Genomic DNA, 17,272 nt, shown 5'->3' with positions numbered 1-17,272 from the left:
TTGTGTTCAACACACAATTTGGTTCATGATAAAGGATTTCACCTCTAGTAATACAATATTAAAAAGAAAAAGTTCACACTTATTTATATAATTTTTTTAGCGTTACTAAAAATTTAAGTGTCCTAGTAATAAGAAACATAGCAATTTATTCTTTTGCTTCTTTTTCTTCCTATTTTCTATTTTCCAAAACCCTAACTGATTCAATTGGTCATGTAGCAATTGGAGTTGAGATTAGACGAGAAGAGATGAGAAGGTAACAATGGTGTTCGTGCTCTTCGCGGTTCGCGTTCTTCGTGGTTCAGCTTTCTTCATCGTTCAGTCCTACTACTGCAGAGATGAGATGAAAGATGGCGTTCGCAGATTTGAATCTGAATCTCTAGGAAGTTAGCATTTGTCGTTCGCCACCTCTGAGCTAGTCTCCGATATGCTCTCTTTTTCTCTTTTGTGCCTCTCTCCGCCATTGCTCTGTTTTTGCTTCAAATCTGCTCTCGCCGCCGCTGCTCTGCTCTCTGCTCCGATCCCCCAGTCTCCGTCATTGCCTCTGAACTCTCCCGCCTTCGGTCAGTTCTCTCCACTGATATGCTCTCGTCTAGTTTCTGTGCCTCTCTCAAGATCTTGTTTTCTGATTAATCGATTATTGATGACTTGATGTGTTAACATATATGGATTCAACTTTTTAAATTTCTTTGTTCATCGATCTATTTTACTAGATTAGCTTTGATATTGCCTCTTTATGAGATGTAAATTCAATGTGTGATTAAATTCAGCAGGAGCTCTTTAATCTCTGGGATCTTTTCGGTAACCATTTCTTCTCTTTCAACCATAATATTCAACATGTTCGATGAAATGCTTCAACCAAAGTTGTTTGATTTTTTTTCTTTGCCTTCTCTTATTTCTATTGCTATTGCAGTACAAGTTTGACATTAAAAATGCTCTTATCATTAGGTTTTATTATAGTCTCCGCTTTGATGTTTTACTTTTGTTCATATTATATTGTGAATTAGCTCTTCAATTGAGTATTTAACAATGCTTTTAGTTGGCTCTGAGTTTATATTGTCGATTAGTCATAGGTAGAATTTGTGGTTTCAATCTAATCTTGTATCCAACTTCAGAGTTGCAGCTCTGGTTTTGTGCAATGCAAAATTTATCATAATATATGATGTTCTTCTTTGAGTTAGCTTTTGTGTGTGTTTCTTGTTTCAAGAACAAAGGCACAGCTTTTTCCATGTGTCTAATATATCTTTGGTCATTTCATATGATTTGTGATTGCACTACTTTTGCTTTTTATGATAAATTAAAACTCTCTCAACTGCATGCTATGTCTTATTTTATATATAAGTTTCCAACTCACATTTCTACTTAAGCAAAACTACATAGCTATTTAAGGCCAAATACTTGATGCCATTCTCTATTCTTTGAAGAAAGAATTCTACAGGGAATAAACTTTGTATCATCAAATTTCTGGAATGGTTTGTGCTTTAGCAACAGTTGCCTTAATGGCTTGCGAATCTCGGCAATGTGAAAGAAAGAACTTCATTTTTTGGCCAAATCTTCTCCTTGTGGTGCTTTCGTTGATTTTATGTCTGCTTGCTTTGCTATGTTGTTCCTGATGTTTCATTACGCTGCCTGTTTTTCCATTTGACTTCTTACTACTGCTACGAGTTGCTAGTAATGAGCCTAAAGAACTAGATTGATTTCTGATCAAAGACTGACTTGAAAATGCTTGTGGTCGAAGTTGACCATTGGAAATAAGAAAAACACCCTAGTTTCCTTCTCTAAACACATGCTGCAAGCAGTAAAGAGAGTGATTACTCAAATTGAAATTGGAATTTAGCCATTCCACACTTTGCTTGAGCGGATTCATACCATCTTTCGTTTCAATTTGATTGCTTCTTTTTCCCCAGAAAATCCGTGAGTGTGTTCCGTTATTATTCCAGTTCGAAACCCCAATTTCTTTCTTTTACCATGGAACTTGGAAGATTTGATCCAACTTACTCCTCAGAGTTATTGAAGTACTTTCCCTTCAACCTGCGCCCTGCTTCTTTTTTTCTTCAATTTATTTTATTTTTTGGGAACCTAGTTTGATTTTGATTTTTATGTTGAAATAGGCATATGGATAAGCAGAATGAGATCCTTATGGAAGCCTACAGATCAATGCTTCATGAATCGCAAAAACTTCAGGTTCTTTGCTTGGCACTACCCCTTAATTTTTCTGTCTCTAATTTAATTTGTTTTTTTTTTTTAACTATTTTAGCTATTCTCTTTGAAATAGAAATTACATTCTTCATTTAGATAGTCCTAGTTTGATGCATTTTTCAATAACAAATAACAAATGTGATGTTTGTAAGAGAGAAAGTACTTTTTGGTTTATATTGGGACTGTGATACTGATTTCTGGTGGCATGTATCAATAAATTTTCGAATAATGATTTATTTTTCTGTGTGACATGTTTGTATTAATTCATCGACATTAATTCATCACTAAGTTATGGAGTTCTAATTAATAGGTCGAAGAAGAAATGCTTATGCACAAGCTCTATGAAGTTATGTCCGCTCATGGTCTAATTAAAAAGGTATCTTGATCACTCATCTCATCTTGTTTACAGTTTAGGTCTAGGGTTTGATCATTTGAATCCCATAAGGACCTAACTTTGATTCTCACCACTTCCATAAAAACCATTTTGATAGATTATCTATAAGTACATAAAACACTTGTAGTATGCTCTAATTCTGGTAGGATGATTGATGTCATATCTATCTAAATCTTTTAATATCAAGAAATAAATCCTGCATAGTTGTTTTGTTTGGATGGACACAGCTTTATTCTTTTAAGACTAAGCAGTGCTGCAAACTCTCACTTGTGCTATGAAAACTTGTAACCGTCTCAAGTAAAAGCCTGAGCTTCTGCTTACTCATTTGAATTTTCCTTTTTTGTTTTTATATACATTTTTTTTTATTTTTTTGATGAATAAGTTAATCATTGATTCAGCTCTTTATGGCTTCATGCTTTGCTTGAAATGTTCCTTTGGCTTCAGTGATGAGCACAACCAACATGGGTACGCTATTAAACTTCACAATCATCTTAAAAATGTATATAAATTTCAATAGTTTCTTTGTACATCATAATCATTAACTAACTACTTATAGTAGGAGAAATTCCTATATATTAAAGAAAATTTTCAATAATTGAAAACGTATGGTTTTGAATTTCATCTTTTTGCATCACAAAAAAGAGAGGACAAAGTTGATATCTTTTTTACGCTCCTTTTTGTAATTTAATGATATTCTTTCATGTTTATTAATATTACATTTGAAAAATAAGTTTTATTTATTTATTTATTTCATTAGGCTGCAAGTGCTGTAGCTTCAGCAACTATGACACCACTGACTGTGGAAGCTCCACCCAACAAGCTTCTTGTGCTGGTTGCTAAGGTTCTTTTTCTTATTTTGCTTAGTTGTTGTTACTGTATGATTCTCTTGTACTTTTTATGTTAAGCATGGCTGCATGAGGAAGCTTTTGATTCTAAGGAGATAATGGGGTCTTGCAGTGGAGAAAGATGATGTTTTCAAAGGGACTTTGTCGTCTCCATTTTGCGACTTGGGTGCACTGGTGCTGCCGACTCATCCTGGAGCTACCATCATTGATTTCAGGCAATTCTTTTCTGCTGATACTTATTCTTTCTCCCAATTTGAAGTTAGTGTGACTGTGTAACTCGTATAGTTTATAATCTATAATAGTAGTTGATAATGTGTTGTTAATGTACCTTAAAATCATGCAATTTGCTGCTTCTTTTTTAAATTTCTTTTTACTTTTTACTTTTTTTGTTTTGAATTATACGTCAAAGAAAAAGAACACGCATCCTACTCCCTAGAAAAAATACCCAAATACCAAATCTCTGTCATTTTCTTTTCAATTTTTTTATCCTTTTTATTGAAATAATAATAATAATAATTTTTGAAAAACAGAATATTTGATAGCTGATGATTTCTCAGATGAACTAGCTGATGGACTGACCTATGTAGCTGGTCATGACGAAGAATCCAGACCTGTTTTGGTAATCTCACTAAATAGAAAGTTTGTATGTATATATATATCCTCAAGTGTTCTGTTTTCTGTAGCAGAAGTAGCAGCCATATGTATAGATAGATAATAAAATGACAAATTAAAGAGGGGACGATATCACGGAGGAGCTTATAGATGTTTTATTCTTAGAATAAGCTTTAGCAATATGATGATAATAATAATGAGTTCTGATTTTGGGGGATATATATAATAACAATTAATTAAATATAAAATATTATTATATTGCTATTAATTATGATATTGATGATGAATGGAAGAGTATGGAAGAACATAACGTGTGGGCCTTTAATTGAGTTCTCACTCCTTCACTGATTTTTAGAAGATGTGATCTGATAGTTATTAGCTTATTGCTGTTCCTTTCAAACAAGATATCATAATCATCAAAATCTTACTTGTATGCCACGTTCTTGGTGCAGAACTCAAATTTAATATAACTTATAAAATAAAAAAAATAATATAATTTTAACTAAAACTATGTTCCCTCTTTCAATTTTATCCAAAGCTTCAAACTTTGACCTTCAAACTTTGTTTATTGTTGTGATCGGAGATTGGTATTTCTGTTTAATTATTTTCCTTTTGTCAGAATCCAAACAATGGTTTTTATTATGTAAATGTAGGATGTCACATTTCATTCCTCATTAAAACATATGCTTAGGTTTTGTATAGTGATTTGTTTATTGGTTTAGGGAAGAATTTTGGTCAGCTGGATACCTGGTTCCATTTCTGGTTCCTTTTTTATTTTTTGTTGGGGATGAGGAGGAAAAGGAGGGGGTGGGTTTGCTTTTCACTAATTGCTTTCGAATTTCTTGTATCTTCTGCATAAAATAACCTGCCTTCCCTTTTTCTGTTTTACAGATCCAACTTACATGATTCGAGCCATTCTAAGAAGAGATTCGAGTCATTCTAAGCAATGCTTCTGATAATGTGTACTGGACACTTCTCGCTCAAAGTATTGTTCATGGAGCAATGGCAGATTACACTGGCCATACAAGTGGACTTGTCAATGTAAGACAAACTTATATACCCTTCTATGTAAGTTCATGATTGAACATTGCATTTGTTCTCTCGTTCTAACCAAAAAATAAAGCAAGTTTAGAAAGTAACTTCTATTCAGGAAGTAATAATAGCAGTAATAGCAGAGAGTAAATAGTAAACATTTTTTGGAAGCAAAAGTTGTGGAAATCTTTGGCCTAACTCTTTGTTGGGTTCATTTTTATGCAGAGAATCAATGAGAACCGGAATCATGTAGTAGTAACTGATAGAATGTGGGCTAGGCTGTTATCTTCGACGAATCAACCCAGCTTTTTGGGCAACAAGTGCTACAATGAAGATAACATCGAAGAAGAAGAACCATTAAACCAGCTGCTACATGGAGAATTTTCAGATGACACCTTGGTTAAGAAAGAAATTAGCAGCATTTAACAATATGCTTCCTAAATGTTATTGTCATTCCTTCATACCCCTTCACTATGCTATATGCATTCAATGTTTAGTAGTATATATGAGCTTTTTTCTTCTTTTTTTTTTTTGGGCCCTTCCACTCCATAAAATGGGTGGGGAAAAATTAGCCTCACATTGTTATTTTTGTAAAACTTGTGGGATTGAATTTGGATTTGTTGAAATACAATGTCATTTTGGAGAATTCAACTTTTGATAATAGAAATCTTTGATGTTGGAGAGTTTATGACAGTTTAAAACTGTCACTAAATACAGGAAAAAATTGTCACAGGAATAAGTAACTTAGTAACGGTTTTAAATCTAAAAACTGTCACTAAAAATATTGTGACAGTTTAAATAGTCACTAAATATGTCTAAAAATTGTCATAAGAACTAGTAACTTAGTGACGGTTTAAAATAGTCATGAAATATGAGAAAAAACTGTCAATGAATTTAGTAATTTAACGACAGTTTCAAAACGTCGCGAAATACAGTATAAAAAAACACCTTTATAAGTGTTACAAATTAGTGACGGTTTTATATTTTAAAAACCGTTACAAACAATTTGGCGACACTCCTTACCAACGGTGGTCCAAAACCGTCACTATGTCAACTGGCGACGCTCAAATCTGTGACGCTTTCTTTAACCGTCGCAAAATCATTTAGTGACAGTTAAAACCGTCACCAAGCATTAAAAAAACGGTCGCTAAAATGCTGTTTTGTTGTAGTGGGGGTGGGACATTTTCATTCACTTGATTGGTAGTGTGTTCAGTTTGGTCCTTTTGCATGCATGAATGATTTTTTTGATGTTTGAATATTTAGCACTTTTCAGTGGAGTTGATAATTTTTTATTCAGCTGGTTGTTAGTGTGTTTAGGTAGCTTCTTTTGCATGCAGAAATACTTTTTTAGGTGTTTTATAATTTATCATGTTTTATTCAGTGCATGAATGTCGTTGGGTTCAGTGGGGTTGGCCATTTTCATTTTTTTTATTGTTAGTGTGTTCAGTTTGGTCCTTTTGCATGTATGAATGATTTTCTTGATGATTGAATGTTTATCACTTTTCAGTGCAGTTGATAATTTTGATTCACCTGATTGTTAGTGTGTTCAGATAGCTTCTTTTGCATGCAGAAATGCTTTTCTAGCTGTTTCATAACTATCATGTTTTATTCAGTGCATCAAGTGAGTTCGGTTCAATGAGCTGGGACATTTTCATTCACTTGATTAAGATATGCATGCTTGTGCTTATCGGTGTATTAAGTGAAGTACTGACCAAATTTTTTTGTCCTTATAGCAAAAATGAAGAAGACAATGGTGACAAAGAAGGAGAAGCCGCGCTATAACGTAAGCACATTAAATACATTTATCCGCTTTAATTCGAATAAATCTATTTTGTATTATAAATATATCGTGATATTCTATTTCGAAACCTTGCAGAAAACTCACGATTGCAGATGCCAAACAAAAATAATAGCAACAATGTTCAAGAATTTGAGTCAGGAAAAAAAAGATATAAAAGAAATGGGATTCGGCACCTTGGCACATGTCCCGGAAATGAACGTCTCTCACGCCCTTGGTTGGAATGAGAATGACAAGTATTGTATGTTATGCAAACTTCTTGGTTAATGCTTGATTTTTCATTGTTTACTGGGTTTTTCACTTTTTTCTTTTATTGCAGATGATATATATATATATATATATATATATATATATATATATATATATATATATATATATATATACATAGAAGTTGTAGACTGATAATGTCATGGGTAATTCAGTTTGCTACATTACATTACTAAGTATCTTTGTTCTAATGAATAAGAAAAAAAATATAAATTGATATGAATTGAACAGGTTCTGCTCTTGTGAACAGGTTTTGCATTTGATTATGGAATATGTAATTGTTGTTGTTGAAATTATTGCTTAAAATGGATTTGTTATACTACTACTGTAAATTAATTTCTTTATAGCTCTTGACCTCTTGTTAGGAAGTTTCACATACCACATACTTAATTCTGTGTTGTATGCATTGCAAAGGGTACAATGAAGCTAGGCTGATTAGCAAAGAATTTAGCAGCCAATATAAATATTAAACACAGAGCCAAAGGACTGCTTTCTCGTCCAGTGGGTTATGTAACAACTAAGTTTCTATTTTAATTGTGTCATTCCTTTAATAATTATTTGGCAAAAGAATTTCTCTTATTTCTCAAAAGAATTCCTTATCTAATATCCATACATGAAAAACATAATTTAAACCGTATGGGTAACAATTTTGTACTTCTTTCTTTATTGCAGCATTCTTATAATTTCTAAATGATATAAATATAGTGAAACACATTGTTTGAGTGAAAGTTTGGATCAAGTAAATTGCATAACCAAAATAATCTATCTTATTGATGTGTATAATCTTTAGGCTATTTCTTGTGTTTTTCATTTTACAAAAATAATTTTTTTTTTTAAGTTTTATACTAATTCTCACTCTTTAGTACTTGTTTCAAATGAATATAACTAAGTTGAAGTGAATTATTCATGCCACTGTATAAAGGTTTGAGCTGGAATGATACCTTAATGTTGGAAAGTCATCATTGATAAATGGTTTACTAAAGCGAAGAATGTGTTTTGCAGTCTCCGACCAAGAGTTACCCTAATTGTTCATGAACTTGTATAGTTGTATTCTGTTAAAGTTGAAATTAATGGCTTCTAATGTTGAGTACTTAATAAGTTTTTGCGAATTTTGATAATTAATGACAAATTTTCATGTTGGCATTTAATATTTAGATATTTTTTTATTATTTAACTTTTGAGTTTGTATTTTGATAAAATCATATAGTTTTGGTTGATGACATTTCAGTAGTGTTTTAAATTTAGAAGATATTTTAATAAGATTTATATTAGACTATAATTATATTTTATGATATTTATTTATAATTTATTTATTATTTTATTCTAAAATATTTTTTCGGTTGAACCACAGTTGAACTGATTGGACTAATAAACCAGTAAACCAATAACTAGAACGGTTCGATGACCGGTCCGGTTCTCAAAACCTTGGCTAAAAAGTATGTTATTGAATTACTAAACTAAAAAAGATTGATTGATAGCTAAAAAATGATGAGCAAAAATAATAAATTCTGTTGGTCCTTGAAATTTTGTACATTTTATATAATGTCTATATTTACGGTGATTACGATGACTATGTAAGTATTGTTAAAATTAAAGTTTTTTTTATATATTTTGGTATTACTTTTTTTAGCAACACTTTTAAAATTTTGTTAAATAATAAAAAATCATTATTTCAACTTTAGTAACACTTTTTGAAACATCATAAATACCGTAGTATATATATAGACATACTAGAATGAATATATGTATATATATTGAATTTATTAAAAGATTAATATCAAATATTATTTATATATTATTAAAAAATTAAATACATAATTTAATGGCACCAAATACTTGTATAAAGAAAGAGTAAACTATTAAAATAGTAGTCGAAAGTTTATATTACTGACAAATATAATCTTAAAAGATGCCAATGACAAATAAGTTTTCGAAAAACTTAAAAATGCGACAAAAAATAAATATTAAATATATATTCTAAAAAATATATTTTAGAAATTAGATTTTAATGTAATTTTTTACAAGTATTATTAGAAAATTAATATTTTTTTATAGTAAATTTATGTCAAGTGAAATTCTTTTCAAAAAATTTTTTTATTGTGAATAACCAAATTATCTTAAAAAATAAAAGATATAGAGATCAAATTTTGTTTCATTTTTTTAATTTTCTAAATATTTATTCAAATGTTACTACAAAAATTTGAATCAAATGAATAAGTCGTTTGTTAAATACGAAAATTTTTTCGTCACTTATAAAAAATATAATATTTATTAATTATTTTTACTGTATTTTCAACTCGTTTATCAATTGTTTCGTTAATAACATTTTTTTAAAAAAAATTTGTCAGTACTTAAATAGTTAAAATACTAAATTGATGGTTAACTCCAAAAAAAAAACAACTTTTGTTAACAAAAGAAACCTAGAATAGAAACAAATAAACATTGGATAGAAGTTCTTGTTCGAAAATGTTTGGTAAACAAAGAAAATCAGCCAAAAATAACCATAACTTGCCTTATTTAGTATTTATTAATTGCTGTGATAATTAATTAATGCTAAATAAAGCAAGTTCTGGCAGTTTTTTTTTTTTTGTCTACCTAGCATTACCCCTCCCCTATAAATTAAACATAGAGAAGTCTAAGGCCAGCAACTTTATTAAATTTTGGCCAGCATGTAATTAGTAAAAGAAAAAATGAGTAATCTTACATCATTGGATGAAATTTCACACCATTAAAAACATCATTAATAGTTACTTGATGGCTACAAATCACAAAAATTATTGATCTCCTAACACTCCTCATCAATATTCCTATAGAGAAAGTTTAGGGATAAGCATTTTTATCAAAATCTGACCAACACTTAGCCAACAAAAATAAAATGAGTGATTCTCTACTATTAGATAAAATCTCACACCATTAAAAATATTATTAATGATTAATTGATAACTACAACTCATAAAATCCTTGATCCCTAACACTCCTCATTTCTATATTTACATTGCTTTTTACAATCCAGCAAAAAGTACAAAAGTCTTTATTGTATCTTAAGAAAACTTAATCGGGATTTCATCCCTTTTAACATTCTTCTTACTACAACTCATCAAGATAATTAAGTTCATCCGTTTTGTCAACTTTAATTTTGGTCCCACCATTAATATGTGTATGCATAGCCACATAAGAACTTGGCTACTAACGTTAGGCTTAGCTTGCTGATGCAGCAGGCTCTATATATATATATATAAAGGTGAGAAAATGAGAATGATGGGAGGATGAAGAAATATTTTTTTCTCGTGGAGAAAAATTATCACTGATCAGAGGTCTTCTTCCTTAAATAATGGTGGTAGGCTCATCAGAACTACTCATGACTCATTCATGAATAGGAGTGGCAATGAGTAGGATAAAATAGGTTTGGATTCAACCTTAATCTTATCTGCGGGTTGAGATTTTTATATAAACTTAACCCTATCTTACCCGCGGGTTGAGAATATTCCAACCCTAAACCTATCCGCTCTTAATCCGTGGGTATCCGATTCTACCCGCGAGTTATAGAAAATATACAACATTATTATTATTATATAACTTGATGATAATCTAAAATAGAACTGATTTTTATATAAAAAAATATTAAATTATTAATTAATGATTTTTTTTAATGGTTAAGAATCTTTTGCATTTAGTGCGAGGTCTTTAATTCAACATCCACTTAAAATATATTTTTATATAAATATATAACATAAACATATATAGAGTGCGAATTGGTCAGGTAAAGTTGAAGCTCAACCCGCATCCTATCCAACCCGCACGAGAACCCTACCTGCACCCTATCCTACCCGCTGCGGGTCAAGTTAGTAACCCTACCCAATCGAATGAGATCGAATTAGCTACTTGCAAATAGGGTACATATTTCCACCCCTATTCATAAGTTTGTCCCTTTCTTATCTGTTTAGCCATCTGTTCCACATCATCATGCATTATCAATATTTATATGGTCATTCTTTTGTGGGAGTAATATAATTTTTACCTAATTTACTTTTAAAAATATTATTTATATATTAAAATTAATTATTATATATATATAAATACATATATGTATATTTATTTTTTTTAATATATATTTTATATTAATAACTGATTTTAATAATTATTTTAAAGGTTCAATGCCATTAACTCCGCCACCTCAGGCAACAACAGAAGAGGAGGAACAAGAAGAGAATAACAATAATGGATGCCACATGAACCTTGCTATTTCCCATCACTGCACTGGGGAGCCACAAGCCAATTTGAGTGCCGTCATTAATCACTATTTCCACACTGTAAATCACTTCAACTTGCGCAACTTGGGTAGCCTTTAATTTTGCTTTTAAACAAAAACGCATTTCTGTGACTTTATTATTCTTAATACAATGTTAATAATGTGTTTGGTTTGTACTTGTGCAGGCTACCCCGGTAATCAGAATTTCAACTACGATGCGTTGGTACCATTGCTACAATTTCATCTAAACAATGCAGGTGATGCATTTGTTGGGACCGGCTGCTCTCTAAATTCAACATCGTTTGAAGTTAGTGTTCTTGATTGGTTTGCTAATTTGTGGAACATACAAAAAGATAAGTATTGGGGATGCATTACTACTGGTGGAACTGAAGCCAATCTTCACGCCATTTTAGTAGGGTCAGTTCCTTATTTTTGTTTACAATTGTTGTAGTTATTATTATTATTATTATCATTAAAAAAAAAAGTGTATCCTAACGGCACATTGATGTAGGAGAGAGCAATTTCCTGATGGGATTCTATATACTTCCGAAGATTCACATTATTCAATATTTAAGATAGCAAGAATGTACCGAGTGCAATGTGTCAAAGTTAGAACTTTTGTCTCCGGTGAGATTGACTGTGCTGATCTAAAAGCTTCACTACTTCATCACAAGGACAAGCCAGCCATAATCAATCTTAACATAGGTATATCCTCATGCCTAGCAGCTTAAAGACTAATTCGTCTTAGATCTGAGCTCTATTTAAAGATTTGTTACTGAACAATGAACTTCTATATGCACAAAACTATTAGATAAATCTAACTTGATTACTTTCTCTCATCTTTGATATATTATGAAATCAATAAATTTATGCACCTAGTTCTGTAAAGGGTTTTTGTTATATGTATACAGGCACAACGATGAAAGGAGCTGTTGACGACGTTGATCTTGTAATAAAAACACTTGAGGAAACTGGTTTCAGTCGTGATAGATTCTACATCCACTGTGATGGAGCTCTATTTGGAATCATGCTCCCTTTTCTCAAAGCAGTGAGTCACACTTAAGTTTAGGAAAAGTCTAAAAGCAACAACTTTATTAAATTCTGGTAAGCATGTAATCAGTAAAAAAAATGAGTAATTTTATATTATTGGATAAAATCTCATACCATTAAAAACATTATTAATAACTACTTGATGACTATAAATCACAAAAGTTACTAATCCCTTAACATTCTTCTAAATTTAAATCTTATATGAGTGGCTATTTGTATTTGGGAGCCACTTAAATAAAAATACTTAAAACGTCTTTAAAATAAAAATAATTTTTAAATAATTAAAATTTAATATATATAATTAAAAAAAATTATATTATTTTAGTCAAAATTAAATAAGATAAATTAATTTGATAAAAAAATTTATGAACAAAACTTTAAACTAATTTAAATTAATATTTTTATTATAAAAAGAACGTTGTAGTCATTTAATTATCTAAAATTATTAATTATGATTTAATTTATGTGGTTTTCTAATCCATATATAAATGACACTTATTTTTGGAATTACATGGAATAATTAATAAGGCTAATTTTATAAAATTAGTTTAATTTATTAAAAGTCAAAATGTTTATAATTATTTTCATAGAATTATAATTAATTGGATACTTATCTAAAGTGACAGATACTAGTATACATCCCTTCATTAGAGTAATAAGATGTAATTATATCTATGTCCATCTAATAAATATATGAATAAACAATTATTTTACGAGTTTAATTTTAATGTAGTAAAAAATATTTCAAAATTATTAATCAAATTTATGTGTTTAAATTAAATAAATTTTTAAGTAATAAATTTAAAAATTAATATTTTACTTCTGTAAAAATTAGTATGATTGATTGTCTATGTATAAAACTCTTTCATAAAAATTAAATTATTATTCTACAGGCACCGAAAGTAATAAGTTTCGAGAAACCCATTGGAAGTGTGAGTGTGTCTGGGCATAAATTCTTGGGATGTCCAATTCCCTGTGGAGTTGTAATAACCCGTTCTAAATACATGAATGCTTCATCAAGGGATGCAACAATCACAGGTAGTCGATGTGGACATGCTCCAATCTTCCTTTGGTATGCTATCAAAAAGAAAGGCTCAATAGGGATTCAAAACGAAGTGGAAAATTGCATAGCCAATGCACGTTACTTGCACAATCGACTAAGTGATGCTGGAATTGGTGCAATGTTAAATGAGCATAGCAACATTGTTGTGTTTGAGAGGCCTCTTGATCATCAATTTAGCCGTAGGTGGAGCTTGGCGTGCCAAGGAAACATTGCACACGTGGTGGTCATGCAGCATGTTACCATTCAAATGTTGGATTCTTTTGTTACTGAGTTTCTTCATAAACGATCATTTTCACGGTTCGAGGATTATGGCTCTTTTCAGCCTCTGTGCATAGCAGAAGAAGTTGGCGCTGCAAATTGTTCTTGCTCAATGCACAATTTGAAATCTTGATTGAAATTCATTATTCGTGTTGTGCTAGCATATTGTATATGAAGATTACGATAATTAAGATATTGAGATGTATGATTTTCGTAGGCCATAACCTATAGTTAGTAATTCTGCCGTATTGAAACACCAATTAATTATTTGGGACTCACTCAAATAAAAATATCTAAAATATTTTTTTTAATATTTTTTAACAATTAAAATTTAACATATGTAATCAATTGTCATAATTAGATCGGACAAACTGATTTAGTAAAAAAATTAATGAACAAAATCTTAAACAAATCTAAATTAATACTTTTTTTTATAAAAAATAATTACAATATCCCAATTATAGAAAATGACTAAAATACTTTTATTTTATATATATATATATATTAGTTATTTTCTATAATAAGGGTATTATAGTTATTTTTTATAAAAAATTATTAATTTAGACTGGTTTAAGATTTGGTTTACCAATTTTTTGGCCAAATCAATTTATCTGATCTAATTTTGATAAAAATAACACAGTTTAATCAGTTATATGTATTGAATTTTAACGGAAGAGCTCTACATTCATGTAAAAATTACATGGATGGTATCCAAGTATCTTCCACTCCACACGTTTTTCCCCCACCCACACACTCGTTTGTTTTACACGCGCCTCATATAATGTATATAACATAATTCTTCTTTTGTGTGATCAACCTTTCTCAACGTAAACCTTTCCATATAACGTAATCCAAGTACCTTCTTCTTCTTCAACCTAATTAAATTCGTTGTTCTCCTCTATTCGCGTTTTTCTTCTCTGCATTATGGATCTGGATTGACTTCAACGTAATTAGCTTCGTCGTTCATCTTCTTCTTCATTTTCTTCTTCGATCTGCACTTCTGAATTGAAACAATGAATGAATCAACTTCAAATCAGTTGAATGAGTGTGATTTGGATAATTCTTCCGAAATGCATCAATTTGATGAGGTTTGGATGATTGAATTTTGAATCAAATTCAATGGAATGAAATTGCTAATTTTATTTGAAGTGAATTGAATGGACTGAGGTGATCTATATCTGAATTGAATTGAATTGAATTGATAATATGTAACTGTGAGTAACTGTGAGTGTGAGTAACTATGAGTAACTTTTCGGTTCGGTAAGTACTAAAGAGTTGATTCACCATTATGTGTTCGGTTCGGTATGCAGGAAGGAGTCTAAAAAAAATTAAACGAATATATTCTGTTTTGTTCCCTAAACACTATATAATTGTTTCACCGTAATTAAGATTTCGATTCACCATAATTAAGATTTCGGTTCACCGTGCAGACCAGCTGTGTTATGGATGAAAAATTTGTCCCAAAGGTGGGAATGATTTTCAAGACACTAGAAGAAGCTAGAAAGTTCTACAAACATTATTCCAAACTTACCAGTTTTTCTACGAAAATAAGGAACACGACTCGGGATGGAGACAAGATTAAGAATCAACTAATTGTATGCACCAGAGAGGGGAGGTGAAAATCAAAGATATCTCTAACTTCGAAGACAAACCCTTCAGCTGAGTTAAATTGTCCGGCCAGAATTTACGTACACATAATGAAGGATATTGGTCTTTGGACAATTTTCAAAGTTGTTTTGAATCACTCACATCCTTGTTGTCCAAGCCAGGCTGAGATGCTCAAACAACACAGGGAGCTTACCATGTTTGTGCATCACACCATCGAAACCCACGAGAAAGCCGGAATCAGACCGAGCAAAACTTACCAATCATTTGTGGTAGCAGCTGGCAGCCACCGTGAACTAGGTTTTATTGAAATAGATGTGAGAAATTACATCACAAGGAAAGTACAGAATATTTTTGAAGAAGACGACGCCAAAGAATTTGGGAAGTACCTAGTAAGAATGAAAGAGAAGAACAAAAATTTCTTATTTGAGATCAACCTTGAAGGCGATCACTACATTAAACATGCATTCTGGGCTGATGCAAGAAACATGGCTGCATTTGATTATTTCAGAGACGTGGTTTCATTTGACACCACCTATAACACAAACAGGTATTCGGTTCATTCAAATATATTTTTGATGTTCAGTGCGTGTATATATTTCGGTTCACCACCGTCTGCTTGTTATTTATGCAGGTACAATTTGGTTTTAGGTTCTTTTGTGGGTGTGAATCACCACAGCCAGTCAACACTTCTTGGATGCGCGCTGATGAAAAATGATGACATCCAATCATTCAAATGGTTATTTGAGTGTTAGCTACGTTGCATGGGAGGGAAGGCACCAAAAGGTATTCTTACCGATCAATGCCTATTGATTCAAAGGGCAATTAAGCTGTGCATGCCAACAACAATTCACTGCTGGTGCATCTGGCATATTATGAAGAAGATTCCAAGCAAATTAAATGGCTACAAGGAACACAACGAAATTGAACAAGAGATGAGCCATATTATTTGGAACTCATACACAAAAGAAGCATTTGACAGAAACTGGATCGATTTCCTTAGAAAGTACGGTCTCGGAGGCAACAAGTGACTTTCAGGTAATTGAGATTTCAATTCGAATTATTATCATGCTCATATCTTTTTTTTCCCAAAGCATGCACTGTTTTCGGTTCACCACACCTTATGGGTTTGGTTTGGTTTGTAGAGCTGTATGAGGATCGGCATATATGGATTTCAGTTTACTTGGATCACCACTTTTAGGCCGGCATGAGAAGCACACAAAGGAGCGAGAGCATGCATTCATTTTTGAACAAGTTCATCACACGGAATAGCACCTTGAGACAATTCGTGAAGCAATACGACAATTGCCTAGCAAGTAGAGAGCAAGCAGAGAGAGAACTCGATGCTGCAGATTTTCACACCGTGATACCGTGCACAACAAAATCAGCAATAGAAGCACAGTTTCATCATGTATATACCCATGAGAAGTTTAGGGAAGTTCAAGCTCAATTCAGAGGTAAAGTGAGCTGCATCACAAGATCAATGCATTCCACCCTAGGTTTCACAACATATGAAGTCATAGAGCAGGTTTCCAACTCCACATTCAACAAGTTTGTCGTCACCTACGACGCAGAATCACAAGATGTAAAGTGCCATTGCTTGCTGTTTGAGTCTAGGGGCATATTGTGCCGCCATTCCCTAAGCGTCCTAAGCTTTGAGCGAGTGGATAACGTGGCACCAAAATACATATTGGAATGCTAGAGCAAGAACATAAAGAGGAGACATACACACATCAAGAGCAGCCAAGATGAACCTCTACTGGAGCCGAGAAGTAAGAGATTTGACGAATTGGTGTTTTGGTGGCACAATATATGTTAATTTGCATCTGAGTCTGAAGAGTTGACCGGAATTCTGCACCGAGCATTTGACAAGGTCATGGCGGAGATGGAAGAATATCAAGAA

At 31.7% G+C, this 17,272-nt stretch overlaps 2 protein-coding genes across 10 annotated transcripts; both read left to right on the top strand.

The window, feature by feature from the left end:
* Positions 1-115: 115 nt before the first annotated feature.
* On the top strand, positions 116-5,725 carry LOC112776257 (uncharacterized). Of its 9 annotated transcripts, none has more exons than XM_072227165.1 (10): positions 203-560; positions 711-798; positions 1,905-2,012; positions 2,109-2,181; positions 2,507-2,572; positions 3,348-3,431; positions 3,548-3,650; positions 3,966-4,054; positions 4,939-5,088; positions 5,305-5,725. In XM_072227165.1, the coding sequence occupies exons 3-9, from the start codon at positions 1,966-1,968 to the stop codon at positions 4,951-4,953; spliced, it is 477 nt and encodes a 158-aa protein (XP_072083266.1). In that variant the 5' UTR covers positions 203-560; positions 711-798; positions 1,905-1,965; the 3' UTR covers positions 4,954-5,088; positions 5,305-5,725. The 9 variants fall into 9 exon arrangements, with proteins under 9 accessions (XP_072083272.1, XP_072083271.1, XP_072083273.1 ...); XM_072227164.1 differs by having other exon boundaries at positions 430-560; positions 771-798; XM_072227163.1 differs by lacking the exon at positions 711-798 and having other exon boundaries at positions 173-560.
* Positions 5,726-11,913: 6,188 nt separating this feature from the next.
* LOC112779085 (serine decarboxylase 1-like) lies at positions 11,914-14,002 on the top strand. The gene is made up of 3 exons (XM_029295805.2): positions 11,914-12,098; positions 12,305-12,441; positions 13,337-14,002. Exons 1-3 carry the CDS (start codon positions 11,978-11,980, stop codon positions 13,895-13,897), a joined length of 819 nt encoding a protein of 272 aa, XP_029151638.2. The 5' UTR covers positions 11,914-11,977; the 3' UTR covers positions 13,898-14,002.
* The last annotated feature ends 3,270 nt before the right edge of the window (positions 14,003-17,272 follow it).

Source organism: Arachis hypogaea, chromosome 19 (genome assembly GCF_003086295.3).
Source record: "Arachis hypogaea cultivar Tifrunner chromosome 19, arahy.Tifrunner.gnm2.J5K5, whole genome shotgun sequence".
Lineage (NCBI taxonomy): Eukaryota > Viridiplantae > Streptophyta > Magnoliopsida > Fabales > Fabaceae > Arachis > Arachis hypogaea.
This window is presented reverse-complemented; position numbering and strand designations above follow the sequence as displayed.

Coding starts and splice junctions, on each gene's coding strand:
- LOC112776257 (XM_072227163.1), top strand. CDS start 1,966: ATGGAACTTGGAAGATTTGATCCAACTTACTCCTCAGAGTTATTGAA. Junction 2,013..2,108: donor TACTCCTCAGAGTTATTGAA/GTACTTTCCCTT, acceptor ATGTTGAAATAG/GCATATGGATAAGCAGAATG. Junction 3,432..3,547: donor TTCTTGTGCTGGTTGCTAAG/GTTCTTTTTCTT, acceptor GGGGTCTTGCAG/TGGAGAAAGATGATGTTTTC.
- LOC112779085 (XM_029295805.2), top strand. CDS start 11,978: ATGTACCGAGTGCAATGTGTCAAAGTTAGAACTTTTGTCTCCGGTGAG. Junction 12,099..12,304: donor CATAATCAATCTTAACATAG/GTATATCCTCAT, acceptor ATATGTATACAG/GCACAACGATGAAAGGAGCT. Junction 12,442..13,336: donor TGCTCCCTTTTCTCAAAGCA/GTGAGTCACACT, acceptor ATTATTCTACAG/GCACCGAAAGTAATAAGTTT.